The sequence below is a fragment of the Corvus hawaiiensis genome, chromosome Z (genome assembly GCF_020740725.1).
Source record: "Corvus hawaiiensis isolate bCorHaw1 chromosome Z, bCorHaw1.pri.cur, whole genome shotgun sequence".
Taxonomy (NCBI): domain Eukaryota; kingdom Metazoa; phylum Chordata; class Aves; order Passeriformes; family Corvidae; genus Corvus; species Corvus hawaiiensis.
In genome coordinates this window covers 42,910,018-42,927,579 of record NC_063255.1, presented here as the reverse complement: position 1 = coordinate 42,927,579, position 17,562 = coordinate 42,910,018, and the positions used below count along the sequence as shown (strand labels likewise).

At 39.9% G+C, this 17,562-nt stretch overlaps 1 protein-coding gene across 3 annotated transcripts; it reads left to right on the top strand.

Moving 5' to 3' along the window:
* The first annotated feature begins 1,062 nt into the window (after window positions 1-1,062).
* On the top strand, window positions 1,063-10,028 carry GCNT1 (glucosaminyl (N-acetyl) transferase 1). 3 transcript variants are annotated; one of them, XM_048292662.1, is made up of 4 exons: window positions 1,063-1,281; window positions 4,237-4,447; window positions 7,850-7,982; window positions 8,372-10,028. In XM_048292662.1, the coding sequence occupies exon 4, from the start codon at window positions 8,512-8,514 to the stop codon at window positions 9,790-9,792; it is 1,281 nt and encodes a 426-aa protein (XP_048148619.1). In that variant the 5' UTR covers window positions 1,063-1,281; window positions 4,237-4,447; window positions 7,850-7,982; window positions 8,372-8,511; the 3' UTR covers window positions 9,793-10,028. The 3 variants fall into 3 exon arrangements, with proteins under 3 accessions (XP_048148619.1, XP_048148617.1, XP_048148618.1); XM_048292660.1 differs by lacking the exon at window positions 4,237-4,447; XM_048292661.1 differs by lacking the exons at window positions 1,063-1,281; window positions 4,237-4,447 and adding an exon at window positions 4,462-5,320.
* Window positions 10,029-17,562: the final 7,534 nt, after the last annotated feature.

Below are 17,562 nucleotides of genomic sequence, written 5' to 3'. Positions count from 1 at the left end.
TGATGATGAAAATTGGAGATCTTGCAATCCATTCCTAAAATAAGCTGTCCGATCCATGTGGTGATGTGTGGAGGCAATTTCCCCTTCTCCTGGCCGTGTGTTCCAGTAACAGCCTTGAAAGCTAATCTCATTTTCTTGTTAGCTTCCAGGCTCTTGATCAGTGCAGATGTGGGACCCTTCAGCACAAGCTCATGAGTGGGATGAGGAATGGCCGGGAGAGTCCATTAAGTGTGCCTCCAGCTGCCAAATCAAGCTGCATGTCAGATAATGCTGATGTGCAGGGATTTTTTGGGAATTCTGCAAGCACTGTTCGAGCTGCTGCAGGCTGCAGCTCTCGAGTTTTTTAATGAGGCACACGCTCTTTGTATTTCCTTGAAATTTAATTTTCTGTTTTCTATCGAAGTACTTTGCTAAAATAACAAGGGACTTGCCCCTAAGCTCCACCTTCGTGTTTCACAGCTCTCCAAACCACGTGGACTGTGTTTATCGTCGGAGAGATATCTGAAGGGACAAAGTGAATAAGAAATCTGAGTCTTCTTCACACTCTGCCTAGACACGTTTTACTCCACCGCTGGAAGTTTCGTGCACCGCTTCCCAGCCACTGCTCCCGTTCCACCCCACCCTCCCTTCCGTCTGTCGACTTTCCCTCACGGAGCTCTCTGAAGCCCACTTGCAGCAGGAGGCGAGTCTCGGGCTGCGCGGTGCCGCCGCAGGAGCACCGGCCCCGCCGGCTCCCCGCTCCCGGGCGCGCGGCTGCTACAGCCGCACCGAGCCCGCTCAGCGCATCCGGCCCCGGAGGGTGCGTGCTCCTTCGGGGCTCGGAACCACGAGAAAGCCTTTTGATCCCGTGAGCCGCAGAGAAGTTTGGCCTACGTGGGTTCCAACGTTACCGGCACTGCTGGGAGAAAAAAAGATACACAAGCGCAGTTACCACGGCTGCCAACGCACAGCACGGTGTGGGCGAGGGCGGGGCCGGGCGAGGCGCGGGGAGGCAGGGCGGGATCCTGAGGGCGGCCGGACCCCGGGTGGGTGGTGGCGGGAGGGGCGCGGGGCCTCCGCAGGCCAGGGCAGGAGCCGGGTCCGGGTCGGGGCCGCGCCCGCAGGGGAGGTTGCCGGGCTCCCTGCCTGCCCCGGGCTGCTCCGCACCTGGGCGCTGCGGGCGGACCGGGAGCGGCGTGGTCCCGAAGCGGGCGGCAGCGCGGGCTGGCATCGCTCTTCCCGGGCGCTGTACCCTGCGGAGCCTCGCAGCGCTACTCCAGGAGCCGCTGTATCGCCAGGCAGGTGCCGCACTGGAGGGCAGGGAGACACATCTGTTGTCCATCTGTTCTTTTTTCTCCTTCTTTCCTCCCTCACCTCTTTTTTTCTTTTCTTACCCCTTTCCCTCCCTCCCCCTCCTTTCCCTCCTCTTTCCCCCTCTTTTCCCGCTTTCTCCTCTTCTCTTTAGTTCCACTTATGTCCTTTAGCCTCTTTCTTCCCCTTTTCTTCTCCTTTCCCTTTTCCCCTTCTTCCCCTGCTTTTCCCCCTCTACACCCCCTTTTTCTTAGTTTGTTTTGTTTCCCCACTTTCTGTCTGTCTGTCTTCCCACCCTCCGTTTGCCTTTTTCCGCGGCAGTGCATGCAGGGAACCTGGGGCAGGCTGCTGCCCTCCGGGGGGGGGGTGTTGGTTTGGTGTAAAATCTGTTAGCGCTAACAGGGTTCAGGACATAGCTGATGCTCCTGAGGTGTTGCAGTCGTAGGATGTGGCGCTTCCCCCCCCCCCCTCCCCCCCCACCACCAAACTCACTGTAACTGGGAAAACCCTGAAGAAACTTTTTTTTTTTTGGTCAGAATAAAATAAAGCTGTTTAGAAGGTTGTAAATAGTTTTCTGTGGCCCAGGTCGAGTGAGAGGACTGAGAAAGAAGCCTGACAGGAGACTCAGTTATGCTCTGGCACTTTGCCTTCTTTCAGTGTTACTCAGAAAAGTAGACTTCTTTGTGGGAAAGAGAAGGAGTGGCAGCAGGAGGGAATTGCCATTTTGGAGTCTGCTATTTTAAATTTCATTTTTAATGCAATATGAGGTATTCGACCACAGAGTTGGCAAGGATGAGAGTCAGAAATGGTAGTGAGAGAAGAGGGGACAAATCTAGCTTTTCTGTCTATCAACTTCAGCTTGAAAATCCTTGTGAAAAATAGTGCAGTATTTGTAGCTCAATTTGGAGTTCACTTACATTGCTTTTGAAAGTAGGTGTATACAAAAAAAAATACTACTTATATTTTCTCTCCTCAATGATTAGCTACTCTGCCTATAGTATATATCAGCATAATGCCTTTCCTATGAAATCTGAATTGTCTGGAGTAATACTAACTTCCTGAGGCCAGGAGAGCCAAAAGTTGATAAAAAAACCTGATTAATACCTTTGCCAAGTCTGCCTTTTTTTTTCTAAGATAAAGCAAATGCATAGACAAACACACAAGCTAAAGATATACATTCTATTTGCTGAAAATATTATGTTTACTGACCAAAATCCTGCTCTCTAATTTTGTTTCCACATTGGAAAACCCACTGCTAGTCTTATTAAAAGATTTTATTTTGGTTTTTTAATAATCCCTCTCAGTTTTCCTTTGGATTTCCACACAATTCAAAACTTGTCCACTTACTCTGGTTCATAAGCTCCTGAAACTGGAAAACACCTAACTTTAGCAACATAAGAATTCTGTCTTAGGAAAGGTGAAAAAAGGTAGTGCCACAGAAATGTAGCATGCCCAGTACTACAACTGGAGTAACTTTCACTATTAGGTTTACTTCATAGCTCCAGAGACACCACTTCTTGCAATGTGCAGCATTATTGTACATGGGATAATTGTGGTGCTATTAGAGGAACTTAATAAAGCAAACAGAAACCTCATCTTGGAAAACTCTGATAGAATATCTCAGGAAGAATCACTGATGATTCTTTACCTCACAGATGAACTGTAACTGTAGGTATGGCTTTAAAATGCTGGGTTCTCCATAGGGCTAAAGAAAATCACAGAATATTTTATATGTTGTGCTTGAAGAGGGATCCAAGTACTCAAAAATTTGCCAGCCTCTTTCTTCTGCCTTCTTTCTGATGTTAGAGATTACCTTTTCCTGCCAGTGTGTCCCATTCTGAAATACAGCATTGTCACAAGGCAGCAATGAGCAAAATTTTTTATGTGGGCGTGAGGACTGCAGCAACAGCTCTGTTCCTGGCAATATTTTAGGTCCTACTTTAGAATAATGCGAAAAAAATAGGTGTGCATTTTACCTTAAGTAGCCAAAGTGTACAAATTACCTTGATGAACACCGGGCAGTTCTACTGCATGTTAAATTGGCCAACATTTAACAGTTTAAAGATTTCATGATTTTTTCGTTTTGTGATTTGTGTGTACTTTCAGTGTTAGTAACCTTGAAGTAAAACATATATTTTTGTCCATACTAAGAGTCGCAGGCTTCCTGAGGTCAGAACTGGTCACTGAATGACTTTGCCATAACACCTTTACTCTCCTTAGTTGAAATTTCTTACTCTTAGCTCTATCTGTGGGGCCTCTAAGGATGGACAGGATTGAAAGTAATAATCAGGCTTTGAACTACTCTGCAGAAGATTTACATGATACAGTAGTATAAGAGAGTACTAGAAAGGCTAGTAAAACTTACTGCCTTTTCACTTTACAGTCTACACAGAGTGTATGTTCAAGTGTGTTTTACTCAATTTTTGAAACAGAAATACTTTAGTGTCTTAGATTCCTAGCACTTGAATATGAAGACCTGAATTTGAATATTGAAGATCTTCAAATAACATGGATGTTTGAATTTATTTTCATCTCTTTTATTTAGCTCTGAAAAAACAGCTGTCTACTTTTAGTTACTCTCAGTATTTAATTTCTATGTAGTGGTGGATGTAGGAGTACTAGTCACTTGTGGAGTTTTGTTTAAAGCTGTCTTCCAAGTTAACAAAAGACTATAAATGTGTTGAGTTTTTTTCTGTAAAGAGGGAGTGTATTTTCCCTTTTTATTATTTTCTTAAGCACCTCCAAAGGAAAAGCATCTACTCCTACAGAGTGCTGTCAATTGCAGGCAATTGTGCCCTCATGAAACCCTGACGCATGGTTTCAAAATTAAGGGTCCCATTAAAGGCTTATGGTAAGCCAGCTGCTCAGCTTATGACCATTTCTCATTTTCACTAAGACTCAAGACTACCTATCAGAACAAATATGAGTTCTTTGATTTATTTACAGGCATGTCTACTTTCAAGATTGTGCTGCTTGGTGTCACGGAAAGCTGAATAAATGATTCTTCACTGTGTCTGGCAGATCTTTGCAGATGACCCTGCAGTTCACACAGTCTGTGTTTATGCATGTTTGTGTTTATGCAAGCTGCTTACTGCTTTAAAAATCACTTCCTCATCAGAATGGATGTTCTGCATAACTGAATCTGAATTGAAACATGGTAATTGTAGTAACTACAGGATGTGTGTGCTTTGAAGCATTCTGGATATGCCTTTGTAAAATGTTAGGACTTACCAGCAAATGCATGTTTGTGGCCCCACTGGCTGGAGAGCTCCCTGGAAGCCATCTGGTTGGATCTGTTGTTGCACCCACCCAATGTGTGGGTGTCAGAGATGGGAGCAGCATTGCTCCTTCCACCAGCAGCACATCGTGATGCCAGAGCAGTGGCGCGGTGAACCCGCAGAGGTTGTGCTGTGCCGGTGGCCAGAGGCTGGTGTCCAAGCTATTGGGGTAGTGGTGTTCTGCCAGCTCTGCACATTCACAGGCATCCTCATTTGTAGGACCAGCAGATCCAGTCCAGCCTGTCTGCACAGAACCTCCACACCAGCTTTGGTCTCCCTCCAAGCTGTGGTATACTGTTGTAAAAGTGTTTGGTGTTTTGGGGTTTTTCTGGTTTTTTGTTTGTTCATTTGGAGGTTTTTGGAGGTTTTTGTGTTGAAAATGTAGGTTTCTCGTGGGATTTTGTGTTTGCTAGAAATCAAGCTGAAATTATCTTGGCTTTGTTTAGTCATATCATACCCTTTGTGTACAGCAGTAAAGAATAATTTTGGCAGGGAAGAGGGCAGCTAACCCAGCCTTTGTACTAACTCCCTCAACTACCAGCAACTGCTGTAAGTTTCCCCTTTTAATAACGACTGCTTCAGAAATAGAGGTTTTGATTTGAGGAGAAAGCAGTAAAAAATAGGAAGTGGGTCAGATATGTAACTTCTGCAACTGAACTTCAGTTGAGAGCAAGATGTAGGCTGCCAAATAAAAGCATTTTCTGTGTAGCTGTGCAGACCTCCCTCCAGTGCAAAGTGCTGCCTCTGACAAGGTAATTCTCTAATGTGCACACTAAGACTATGGAGAGCTAAAGCTTTACTGATGTTAAAAGCTTTACTGAATGCAGTCTGAAACTATTAATGAGTGTTCTAGGCTCATTAAGTATATTAGGTGTATTATTAGGTAACAAATCTTACCCTGTAAAGATGAGGTTTTGTGAATTGGATATGATCAAGTTTTAGGACTTTGAAATTGCCAGTATAAGCAAATAGTAATTTACTGTTAAAATCGGTCTGAGGAAGCAGCATGTCAGTGAGAGAAATTTGCAGGGAAAAGAATTCCACATAAAGATAAGAGCCATGTTAATGTGTAAATGTTTGCAGATCTCTCATTTTGGTATAATGAAAATGCCAGGTCTGATTATTCTGAGCTCTGAACAATAGAGAAATTGGACCCAGCTGGGTATACAAGGCCTTTCTGAAAGGGATTCTTTATCCTGCATTCAGCTAAGTTTTATTCTAAAATGGGAGGATGAAAGACTTCTTAGCAAGCTTTATTCTTTGAAAATTTTAGAAGGTGAAGACTGCAATGGTCACTTTCAATTAAGACTGTCTCCCTCCATTGGAACAGTGAGGGGTTGGTAATCTTCTTGAGTGTGTGTTATTTTTCAATGCTAGTGCTCCTATAAAAACTAAGAATAGGATAAAATAATAGTGCTAACAGCCGAAAGAAAGAATTCCAACATCTGTGAGCTAAAGTATCACAAATATAACTGCATTTGAAGTACATTTAAGTACATTTAAGTTCTATAAATGTCTTAATTTTTAAGTTTGTGGGCAGAATACAGTAATTGAAGGTTAACCAGTATCACAAGCTTCATCCTATGAAAATATATACTCAATGGACACTATCACATATCTAGTCTCCTTCGTTAATTTAATATATGATGAATATTATTTTTAGTGGATTAGATCTGCTAGTGTAAACAAGCAGGACATCAAGCACAGAAGTGTGTGATAAGTTACAAAGCATGTTAAAACATGTTCTAAATTATGTTACTGTGTTCAATGCCACATTGCAAACCGAAAGCCAGAGTTTTGGAATTTTCCTTTTAATTTTTTTTTTTTTAATTCAAAGTGTAAGACCTCATTCTTAAAATTTAACTCTCTGTGCTTTCAGCTGTAATTGCATGCTAGCTCACTGGGCTACTTCCCAAGTTTTAAAATTTAAATTTTCTTCCAGTTTGACTTCACTGTACAGCTAAAACATACTATGAACAAATGTTTACCTTTCTTAAGATGTATCAGAAAAGCAGGATAAAATAATTACAATTGTAATTCTGGAAACAAAGTACACTTTAGAGTAAATAAGATATTTATATAATGCTGTTAGTCACAAATTTGTGTCTAGTTAGTGGTCTCTGCCTGCTGTTGGATAGAAATACAAAATATTTGACTACAGTACTTCCTTAAAAAATTGCTGATGTTCATACCTGTGCTAGACATTTGTGCAGTGATCCACACCTTCCCCCCACGTGCTACATTCCCCCAGTCAGTCTGCAGTGCCAAGGGCAAAGTGGTGGACCCAATGTATAGTGCATCCCGGGCAGCATTACTAACAAAAAACTCTGTAATGCTATGTCTCAGTTTCTTAAATGCACCTGTTCTGAAATCTGCAAGTAGCAGGTTAAGAGCCACAGTTTAGGAATTAAAACCTAAAATTGTACTGGGGTAGCTTAAAGAAAATAGGGGGGAAAAAGGAAATTCTTAGCAGAACAGCCTATGGCAAAACCCAGGAGTGGACACAGTACACACTTATTTTTCTTAAACAGAGTTTCTTACCAGTTTTTCTGAGTAGCTGTTATTCTTAGAGCTATTAAAAAAGTTATTCTGAGGCACTGTTCTTTTTCTTGAAAGTAGTAAAAATGTGAGGAGCCTTATCTCTCTCAAATATCTGATATTTCATAAACTTACAGATTCACATTTGGAAGACACATAAACTGTGTGGGCTTTTGCAGTTAGGGACTGGTTTGAAATTCAAACCTGCACTGAATTATTAGGCAGTGCATTCATGATTAGAAATGGCACTTGAGTAGCAATGTAAGTTATTTAAGGATATCTGTTCTTGATCAATTTACCTGCATGAGATAGTACTTCCAAAAAGAAAAGACACCCAGTTCTGCAATACAGTTCTAGACTGCAGTTTTCTCAATAGGTACAGCTGTAGCCACTGTATAACTGCAGTGATTCTGTTCACAGAGTACTGAAACAGAAAAAAGGTGCTTAGAGAGTAGCAGAACTAACAAACAAAGACGATCTAGTGCCTGTGAAGTAAAGTAGAAAATAAAATTGGCTAGAAATCTTTTTGCAATCCAGCCTTGCAGCATATCTCCACATAAAAGCAATTGCTGAATTGTAAAAACAAGTGTGTTAGATTTGTGCACTTAACTTGATACAAATCAGCTTGAGATTGCCTCTTACCTTATAAAGCTGTTTCAGCAATTCAGTAACAGCTTTTCTCAAAATTCTGAAAATTGAGGTGCCCTGCTATAACAACGTTTTTTTCTCGCCCTTCTCATCAGCTCTTTCCTGGAGGTATTTCTAAGAAGCTCATGTGCAGGATGAAGAGACTATCTCACTTAAAAATCTTGAAAGGCTGCAGGAACTTCTTTGCCAGTGAGAACTAAAGCATGACTACCATTCAGGAAGTGAGTGGTAAGTTTTAGTGATAAATCTACGTCAACCCTGAAGTGAGTATTAAACATTCTTGTCAAACTCTGAAGCATGAATTAACAAGAAATACTTGCTTCTCAGTAGTGTATCTGACTTCAGTTTTTTTCTAGATGCTGAATCAGCTCAGTTTTCTTATTGAACTTCGGTTTGTAGCATTACTACTGTGGAAAGTGTTTCATTAAAACTGTCTGCTTCTCCCGGTCTTTTTCTAGAAAAATTTTATTTGTTAAATTTTAATTTTCAACAGAATATTTTTGGCTGAACCGTTCAGCTTTTTACTGTCACTAAATAACAATGTAATTATTAATCACTGATTTTTTTAAAGAAACTTTTTAGTCTGTGAATGACAGTCATATTCCATTTTATTTTAGGATTTTTCCTTCCATTTCCCTGAAAAACTTGCCAAATTCCTGAGAAAACAGAGACTTTTTTTCTGAAGTTGTTGAAGCTCATATGAACAGAGAGGAGGACATTTTTTTTTTTAGCCCTGCAAAGCTGCCTGGTATTTGAAATGCTGAAGAGGAAATTACGGTTTTGTCACAACTTGCGTTTCAGGCTTTTCTTGGGTCTAACTCTTATTTTAGTAATAATTTCAGTGTTGAAAGTTAACCAGAAAGAAGACTTCTTAAATCGGAGACATCTGGAGCTAACAAAAGAAGATCCTATTAGCAATGTTAACTGCACCAAGATTATTGAGGGAGATATAGAAGAAATGCAAAAGGTACAGCTTGAGGTATTATCAGTGTCATTTAAGAAACGCCCCAGACTAACGACAGATGATTATATTAACATGACTTCTGACTGTGCCTCCTTCACCAAGACTAGGAAATACATTATGGAACCTCTCAGCAATGAAGAAGCAGAATTTCCAATTGCTTACTCAATAGTGGTTTATCACAAAATTGAGATGCTTGATAGACTTCTAAGATCAATCTATGCTCCACAGAATTTTTACTGCATTCATGTAGACAAAAAGTCTCCAGAATCCTTTTTTGCTGCTGTGAAGGGAATAGTCTCATGTTTTGATAATGTCTTTATTTCCAGCCAGTTAGAGAGTGTGGTATATGCTTCATGGAGCAGAGTGCAGGCAGACATTAACTGCATGAAAGATCTCTACAGAAGAAGTTCAAACTGGAGATACCTAATAAACCTATGTGGCATGGACTTTCCTATAAAGACCAACCAGGAAATAGTAGAGAAATTAAAAGCCCTTAAGGGTGAAAATAGCTTGGAAACAGAAAAAATGCCTGTTTATAAAGAAGTAAGGTGGAAAAAACACCATGAGATTATTGATGGTAAAATAAAGAACACAGGCATAGACAAACAACTACCACCTCTCAATACTCCAGTTTTTTCTGGCAGTGCCTATTTTGTAGTTAGCAGAAGCTTTGTAGAATATGTATTAGAAAACAGCAAAATACTTAAGTTCATTGAGTGGGCGAAAGATACTTACAGCCCAGATGAGTACCTGTGGGCAACAATTCAGAGAATCCCTGAAGTCCCAGGTGCTTTTTCTTCCAGTGACAAGTACGACGTTTCTGATATGAATGCACTGGCCAGGTTTGTCAAGTGGCAGTACTTTGAAGGTGATGTGTCCAAAGGTGCACCCTACCCACCGTGCAGTGGAGTTCACATTCGCTCTGTCTGTGTTTTTGGAGTAGGAGACTTGAACTGGATGCTACGAAACCATCACTTATTTGCTAATAAGTTTGACACTGATGTTGACCCTTTTGCAGTGAAATGCTTGGAAGAGTATTTGCGGCACAAAGCTTTGTATCTGCAAAAGAACTGAAATGTATGCTCCTGTTAGGAAACATAGGTACAAATATTATACTGTGATGTCCTTTAACATGTTACAGCCATGGTGGGGATGCTGATGATGGCTATAATGACTCTCACCGTGTTGGTGTGGTGGTGCTGATGCCCTCCCTTGTCCATGGACAAGGGGGAGAAAAGACATGTCTCGAGTACGCCTTGTGGCACACTGAGACTTGGAGCTTTAGGTACAAAATCAAGACAGCAGTTTTTCAAAAGCCAACTATTTGGAATATTTATTATCTAGAAGGTGTAATTAATGGACTTCCTTTGGCTAAACTGTTTTAAGGCTTAGAAAATGCATGATGTTCATGGTTATTCTTAATTTTTTTCCCATGAATGTAATGCTAGCTGGAAGAGAAAGATGAAGGGGTGGAGTAAAAAGCAGCTGGACTGCACAGGCTTCATACTGAGTATTGAAAGATCTCAGGAATATAGCATTAGAAATTATCTAAAAGCTATAAAAGAAGGGGATATGCAAAGCCAGCTGTTACCATTTTACTTAGATCTGTTTGCTGCAGTTCTGTTCTATGTAATTGTTAATCCTCTTGAAAATCTTGTCTTCAACATAGAGTATTAAGGAATTCAGATCTTGCTTTCATATTCTTAAAGCCCCTTGATGTTGTGATACAAAGTTTATACACTAGTTTGTAATTACATTTTCTCAGGGAAACTTCAGTTTTGTGCCTGATGAGATTTAGACTTGTAATTTTACATTTCTTACTGTATTGGGAGTCAAGGTTTTGGATCCAAAATCACTCAAGTTTCTCAAAACTTAGCTGCAGTAGTGTCTAAATATTACTGATGGAACTGCTGGTTTCTGCTTTCTGTCAAGGTCAACTTGCATTCCAAATTATTTTAACACTAAGTATGGAAAAAATAAAATTATTTTTTTAAATGATATTGTCTCTCTGTACAATTAAAGTCCCTCTGAAAATACCACAAATAACTCCTAATGATGAAGGCCAAAGATATTTTACTGTGGTTTTCCACACATGACTGAAGCTGTGGCTGAGATAAGACCTACATTACCTCCATATGGTCATTTATTCATGTGTCTGTGTTTGTTTTTAACTGGTGCATTTGATTTTAATTCCCATTAGGCCCTTGCTTAGTTTGGCAGAGAACACTGTGAAGGACGATATTATTTCCTCATCAATTTATCAATTCAGGTTTGTCATGCATAGTTACTGTCAGATATCTCATTCCTGAGATGACAGTGGAATTCATGACAAGCATTAGCAAATGGCAAAACAGACTAAATTTTTGTATTTGTGAACTGTTGCTGTAATTGCAGCATGAGTTTCTTGCAAAGGTCATTTGTCCTGAAGTTTCTCCTACTTAGACATTAACATAAAGAACTGCTGACTGTTGATCATGCAAACAGCTAGGAAGGCAAGCTGTTTAATCTGAAATTTGATCCCATTTTTGCCAACCCCTGCCTTCAAAACCACCTGAAAGTTGTTCAGGGAGTTTTCAGAGACTTTCATATTAATAGGTAATTAAAGCCTGTTAGTGAAGGCAGTTGAGGGAAATAGCCCGTTTTCCCCACCTTTTGGCTTTTCTACAAGAATGGTCTTGCAGACTGTTGTCCTCTACCACCTTTACACAAGCTACAACAAAGTTTAACTTCACTGCATATAGTCCTGGGAATTTCCAGGAAGTCATGCTATATTTGTAGCAGAAAGAAAGCAGTTTTTAAGAATTTGCATCTAAAGACAATGTACATGATTAGCTTCTATGAGACCAGAACTGCTAGTTCAAAAAGACTGAAAAAGTAATGATAAACAGTAAAATGTTCTGTGCACTGGATGGAGTGCTGACTCAATTGCTTGAAATCTACTTGACAGTTAGAGCATCTTTACGTACATATCTCAGCCTGCTCTGTACTTAGTCATTTTTGTAATACAGTGAATGCCTGTCTGTATTTCTATTGTTAGTAATACTGCTACTATAGACAGTGAAGATGCTGCTTGATCAGCTGCTTCAGGTATTACTATTCAGATGGAGTCAAGAGAGATTCTGTGCAGGCTCACTGTGTCTTCCTTGTACAGAAGGAAAAGTAAAAGAGCATTGCTGTTAAGCATACATTTTCCATAAGAGAAGGAAGAATTTCTTCTGGGAAAAGTAAACTACAAAAATACCCACCTCTCTAAAACTGACTAGAGAAGAGATACAGAATTTAAATGTTCTAGGAAGACGTTTTCATGGAAAGAACTCTGTATTTCCTGAGCAAGTACTGAACATGCCAAGGGAAATTATTGGATTAATTAATGGTATTGCAAGTACACATAAAGAAAAAACACTTTCACCACTATAATGAGTAAAGAAAGCAATCTGATGTACATTAGTGCTGTCTGCAAAATCAGATTCATTACCCAGCGTGCAACAAGCCAATAATCACACACTTGAGAGAGACATTGATTGTTTATTCCACATCTGTGCAAGCCTGGATGCTTAGTAGTGTGACACAAATCAAGCACACTCCTCCAGACCCTCCTTGCCATTATTTATACACAGAAGTTCAGAGTTAGTAACTTGCCAAGTATAGCCCCTCTGTTATGCTTGGTTAGTAATTTCCATACAAGTTACATAATCCCAGCTAACTTCTACACACATTCAGGGGAAGAGTCTTCACCTGGCCAGGGGTCTTTTTTTCTACTTGTAGGCACGATTTTTAGTATTAAAATGAACATAGTTCATTCAAGGTCCAATACACGGACCTTGAGTATTCTGCCAAGTTAGCAATCAAAATCTTGATTTACTACATTCTTAAAGCTTGATAGTTCCAGGTTGTCCTTGAGTAAGGTTGCTATCTGCTATCTGTTCTACTGACATAAAACAACAGCTTGATTTTCTACATCCTTAAAGCTTGTTAGTTCCCTGATGTCTTTGACTAAAGGATGCTGGCTGCTGCCTGTTCCTCTGGTTAGGTTTCCTTTCTTGCTGATTAAACTTAAAAGTGTACAGAGATGTTGGATCAGAGAACATCCTTAAGATGACAAGATAATCTTGACATATTCCACATTTTGCAGCATTATTATTTCACTGAATGTGCTAAGAAACTTAGCCAAAATAATAATCATTCTTGAATCAAGCAACTTTGTGGCCCCAATAAAACAAGATCTAGATTACATTCCTTACTGACGTCAGCAGTTTTTTTCATAACTTGTTTCACTTTTCTACTAGATATTTAGAAAACTGGAGTAGAAGTCTAACACTAACATAAGTGAACATGAAAGAAAAAGGCTTCACTGATAATGCAGCAACAAGCTAATCATAATGCTGTGCTGAAGATGCTGGGCACTTGCCAGGAATAACAAAAAATTAAAAAAAAGTACATGACCCTTTCAACCACACATGCTGAATACAGCGATGCTCTACTGCTGATTTACTCTGATCACCTTCAGGTTCCAAATCAGGGAAGAAGGCAACACCCAGACCTGTGCCAAGATGGACTGTACTTGGATGGAGGACAGAGCAAGAGAAATCAAAGCTGTGATGCTGGGTTCAGCTATGGTGCTGCCCAAGTCATACCCTGTTTACACCAGCCTTCACACCGTGATCCTGTCATCCTGTGGGCAGCTAGGAAGGAAACAAGTTTGCATTCTGCCAACTGAATAACCCTCCTTTTTCCTTTTCTTTCTTTATTTTTTCTGTGGTTTAAAGCTGGTTCAGTTTCTCAGTTCAGCTCACCACCATTGCTAGGAAGCAATGAGTAGCCACTGAAATCATTGCTGAAGTACCATGTATGCTATTCAAAGTCCCCTAACATCATCTAATTTTCCATAGCAGAGCTTTCCAGAAGAGCTCAGTGCATTGAAGACACTGCTCTAGTTCAGTCCCCCCTTAACACATAAGCATTTTGAGTGGCATTAATAACAACAATTCAATTGGTTTACGGATGGTAACTGTGGTAACAAAGTATCCTGTATCACTACAGATAAGGATGATGTAAGGATCACCAGCCTTTAGGATCAAAGGCTGATTTGATCCCAGAAACCTAATACTTGTGCTTTCATCTCCTGCATGCCTGAGATTTGGTTTGACAAGGAGCATGTGTTCAGCTCTTGCTCCTTCCTATTGACCACAAGAAAAAAAGACAGAAAACCTACAAGGTGAACACTGCAGTTATAATCAAGGTCACCAATCAGATCACCATTACTTGGTGCATTTTCAAGTGGTCTGACAATTAAAAATTGACCTAGGTCATAACATGAATGCACTACAAGATAAAAATGAAAGAAGAGGTCATCTGCTTCAATGTACGTGCACTGTGCTGATCAGGAGGATTTAATCCCTTCCTCCAGATTCAGGGCTTTCTCCAGCTCTCAATTGCTGCAGCAGTTGTTAAAAATAATAAACATGATTTAATGTTCCTTCTGTCGCAATACTTCACTTTTTCAATTTACATCTTCTTTTATTGAAAGTTATAGTGGTGGTTTTCTTTTAGTCACAGAATAAATAGAAGAGCTAATATTGTAGTGAGTACCTCTTCAGTCAACTAAAATAAGGAAAATTTTGTATGTAAAATGGCTTCCCAATTCCAGTTAGCAATACTATTCATCCTTGGTTTAACATTTCAATAATCTAGATCAGTTTCCATAGTTTTCAAATTATCTTCTTTTCAAGGGATCATTTTAGTTCATTTTAATGCCCTAGACTACAGTGTGATAAATTAACAGTAATCTGCTTTTGACAGACAACAGCCTTCCAGGTGACTTAGTAGACATAAAAAGCAATAACCTTTAGGTGATGTTCTTTATTTGAAATCAAGCCAGCCAACTTTTTACAGATATACTTACTCAGGTTTTAATAATCTAACTAATCTGATCTGTCAAGTTATTTCAAGATACTACTATATCTTTCTGGAATAAGCATCCTAATTTTTCTGGGTTTTAGCTGAAATGAGTCGGTTTCTTACTCTTTGCATACAGGTAAGTTTGGATTTTTTTTCTTCTTGGTTCCCCCTTCCTTTGCCTTCCTCTTTTTTTCCCCCTTCCTTTTTTTCTTTCCCCTCCCTTTTCTCAATCAGACAGAACTTGATACAGATGTTTGTGTTTGCACCATTGTCTCCCATATTTGCTTTGCCTAATGCACAGTATCTTCAAACAGGGAAATATTCAGTGCCCTCATTTAAATACTGTGCCTCTCAAACGGAGCTTTTCTGTTGAGGTCTTAAACATGGTTGCATTTTTCTAGGATCTGCCAGTATTTGTTTTAGTTTGTCTGTCTTCTACATCTATAATAGAGCTTGACAAGAAAAAGGTAAGAACACAACCAAATCCTTGAAGTAAACCAGTATATTTAAAAAGATACTGTTTTCTTCAAAAACCCGTAAGTTTTCTAAGTTTCCTAAAAAAACCACTAAGTTGTGTAAAAGATGAACAGAATTCCACCAAGAAGAACATGTCAGGATGGGCCTTGAGCAGATGCCATCTTTTAAAATCCATGTCACATACTCCAAGACAGGATGCTGGAATGTTTTCTGAACGGATACAGATCTAGCTATATTTTTTTTTAAATATTTCCTCTCTACTTGGGAACCTAGGCCTCCGAGGAGATCTAGTCACATACAACTAATTGTATTTTATTCTGTACCATGAAAACATATTAATCTTGCCCATCTTTGTTTTTTTTTATTTTTCAGGGACATAAGCCCACTTTGTTCTCTCATCTAAACAAGTAACATTTCAGGAATCTTTTAGCAGAAGATGTTTAGTTAATAAAATCTTCAGTATCTTTGATGAAGCTAGTTTGTCTACAATCAAAACCCTTTCTCTCTCTTCCTTTCAGACAACCTGCCTTTGCTACACATGGGGGTGGGAAGCAGAAATGGTCATAAGGCTTCAGAGTGTAATTTACCAACTAGTGTGAATTGCATTAGTGATGCTGGAAGTAGAGATTTCCCAGTGTTGATGTGAAATCACATTAGTATGGAAAATCTACTGGAAGAGTGCACAACACATGTCTGTAGGTATGGCTCAAATCTCATTTAACAACAGACTGTTGGTAATTAAGCATGTTACTTTCTCCAGGCAGTTAAATCTTAATTATCTCTTTGAACTACTAGATTATTAGGATGATTTTGTAACATCTCATCTACAGCAGGAGTTGAAATGCTGTTGACCTTAATTTTGAGTTAGTCCAAGCCACCCTTTATGCGTTTTAAAGTTCTGCAAAAATAGCAAACCCATTTTTAACAACATACCAAGCAGTGATGTTACCTGCATGGCATGTCTTTGGTGGGCATGCAGAGCAAGGAGGTGCTCTTAAGACTTAGCATATGACACACTTGTAAGCCTTGCATCCTGGCACACTCAATTCCTGTTGCTACAGGAGCCCCCAAGTGGATAGGGGATTTGCTTTTACATCAGAGCAAACTCAGGTGAACCTCTATTGGGACAGTGAGACCAAAAGCATTTATTCTTTCTGGTGTGGCTGTGGCACTGTAGCACAGAGCAGCTGTGGCCTGTGAGATATATAAATCCTTTACAGCAATCAGACAGCAATGAGAGACGAATTAAAAAATATCCAGACTACACAATTAATTTATATCTTCTTCAAGCACTTCTAATAGAAGGCTAAATACGAGTACCACACATGCTCTTCCGTCCCTCTCTTCTTCCTTCTTCCCCACTAACTTTAATTTAAATAGCTGCCATGCCAGGAAACAGCAAACAAAATATTTCACTGAGATAATGCCCCTGCTCCCTAGGGCAACAGACCTTTGGAGAGCTCTTGTTCTCTTCAAATGATCAAAATCAGAAGGGCCAAAGAGAAACTTCACTTTGTTTTCACAGCAACTACTCAAAGCATTTTTCTTTGCTGCTTTTAAACTTTTCTGCCTGCTTGTGTAACTGAAGTTTCAGGGAAACTACTTTCAGATGGATTGGATCTTGCATGTGAGGGGTGACTGTTTCTCACCATGGTAGCTATTTTTTAGCTTAGTTTTTTAGTAAATTCAGCATCTCAAACCCTCTTAAAAGTAATTGCTTTTGCATGTCTGCCTTTTACTTTGCGAACTACATTCTGCTAGGATTTATTTGGGAAATCACATTGCTTTTACCTATTAATGCATCAAAATCTGCAGTCAATATAGAGTACTTTTGCCCTTCTTGACCCTTGAAGGTTGAATTTTTACTAGCAGCCTTAGGAATCCTCAGAAAATTCTAAATCTGGCAGGCTGAGCTGTAATTCATGTACTTCAGTTAATTTGCATGAAACTATGAGAGCACAAACCTATTTCCATCAACTGAGCATCTTTCTAGCATTAATATAGTCACACATGGAAATCTTTTAAATGTGGGAAAATCCTCCACAAGGCTACTTTCACCATCCTAAGATGGATGATACCGACTGGAACAGTCTCTCAAAAAATTAGAAGTACACTAAGAGCAGAAAACACTGGAAAGTGACAGTTGCAGCAGAAGAGAACGACAATCAAAGTATCAGAACACTTCACCTAGCTCCGTCCGAGGTGCTTCAGTCACCAGTTGCTTTACAGCCAGTGGAGGTTAACAGCATATTTGAACCAGCTGCTCGAGGGAGGGCAGTGATTTAGTGACAGATTATGAGGTACTTGGTGGCTTTCAAGTGAGCTGTCAACATACCCATGCCTGTGAGCCCAGTTTGTCTGCACCAAAGGTGCTGAGGATGCTATTCAGTATCCTCCAAAGGCTGTTCTCCTTCAGCTCTGAAAGGTCATAAGAGACCGGGGAAGGCCTCAAATGGCCAAGGTAAAACA

Bases quoted from the DNA above. Each gene is read 5' to 3' on its own strand.
- GCNT1 (XM_048292660.1), top strand. From the start codon at position 8,512: ATGCTGAAGAGGAAATTACGGTTTTGTCACAACTTGCGTTTCAGGCTT.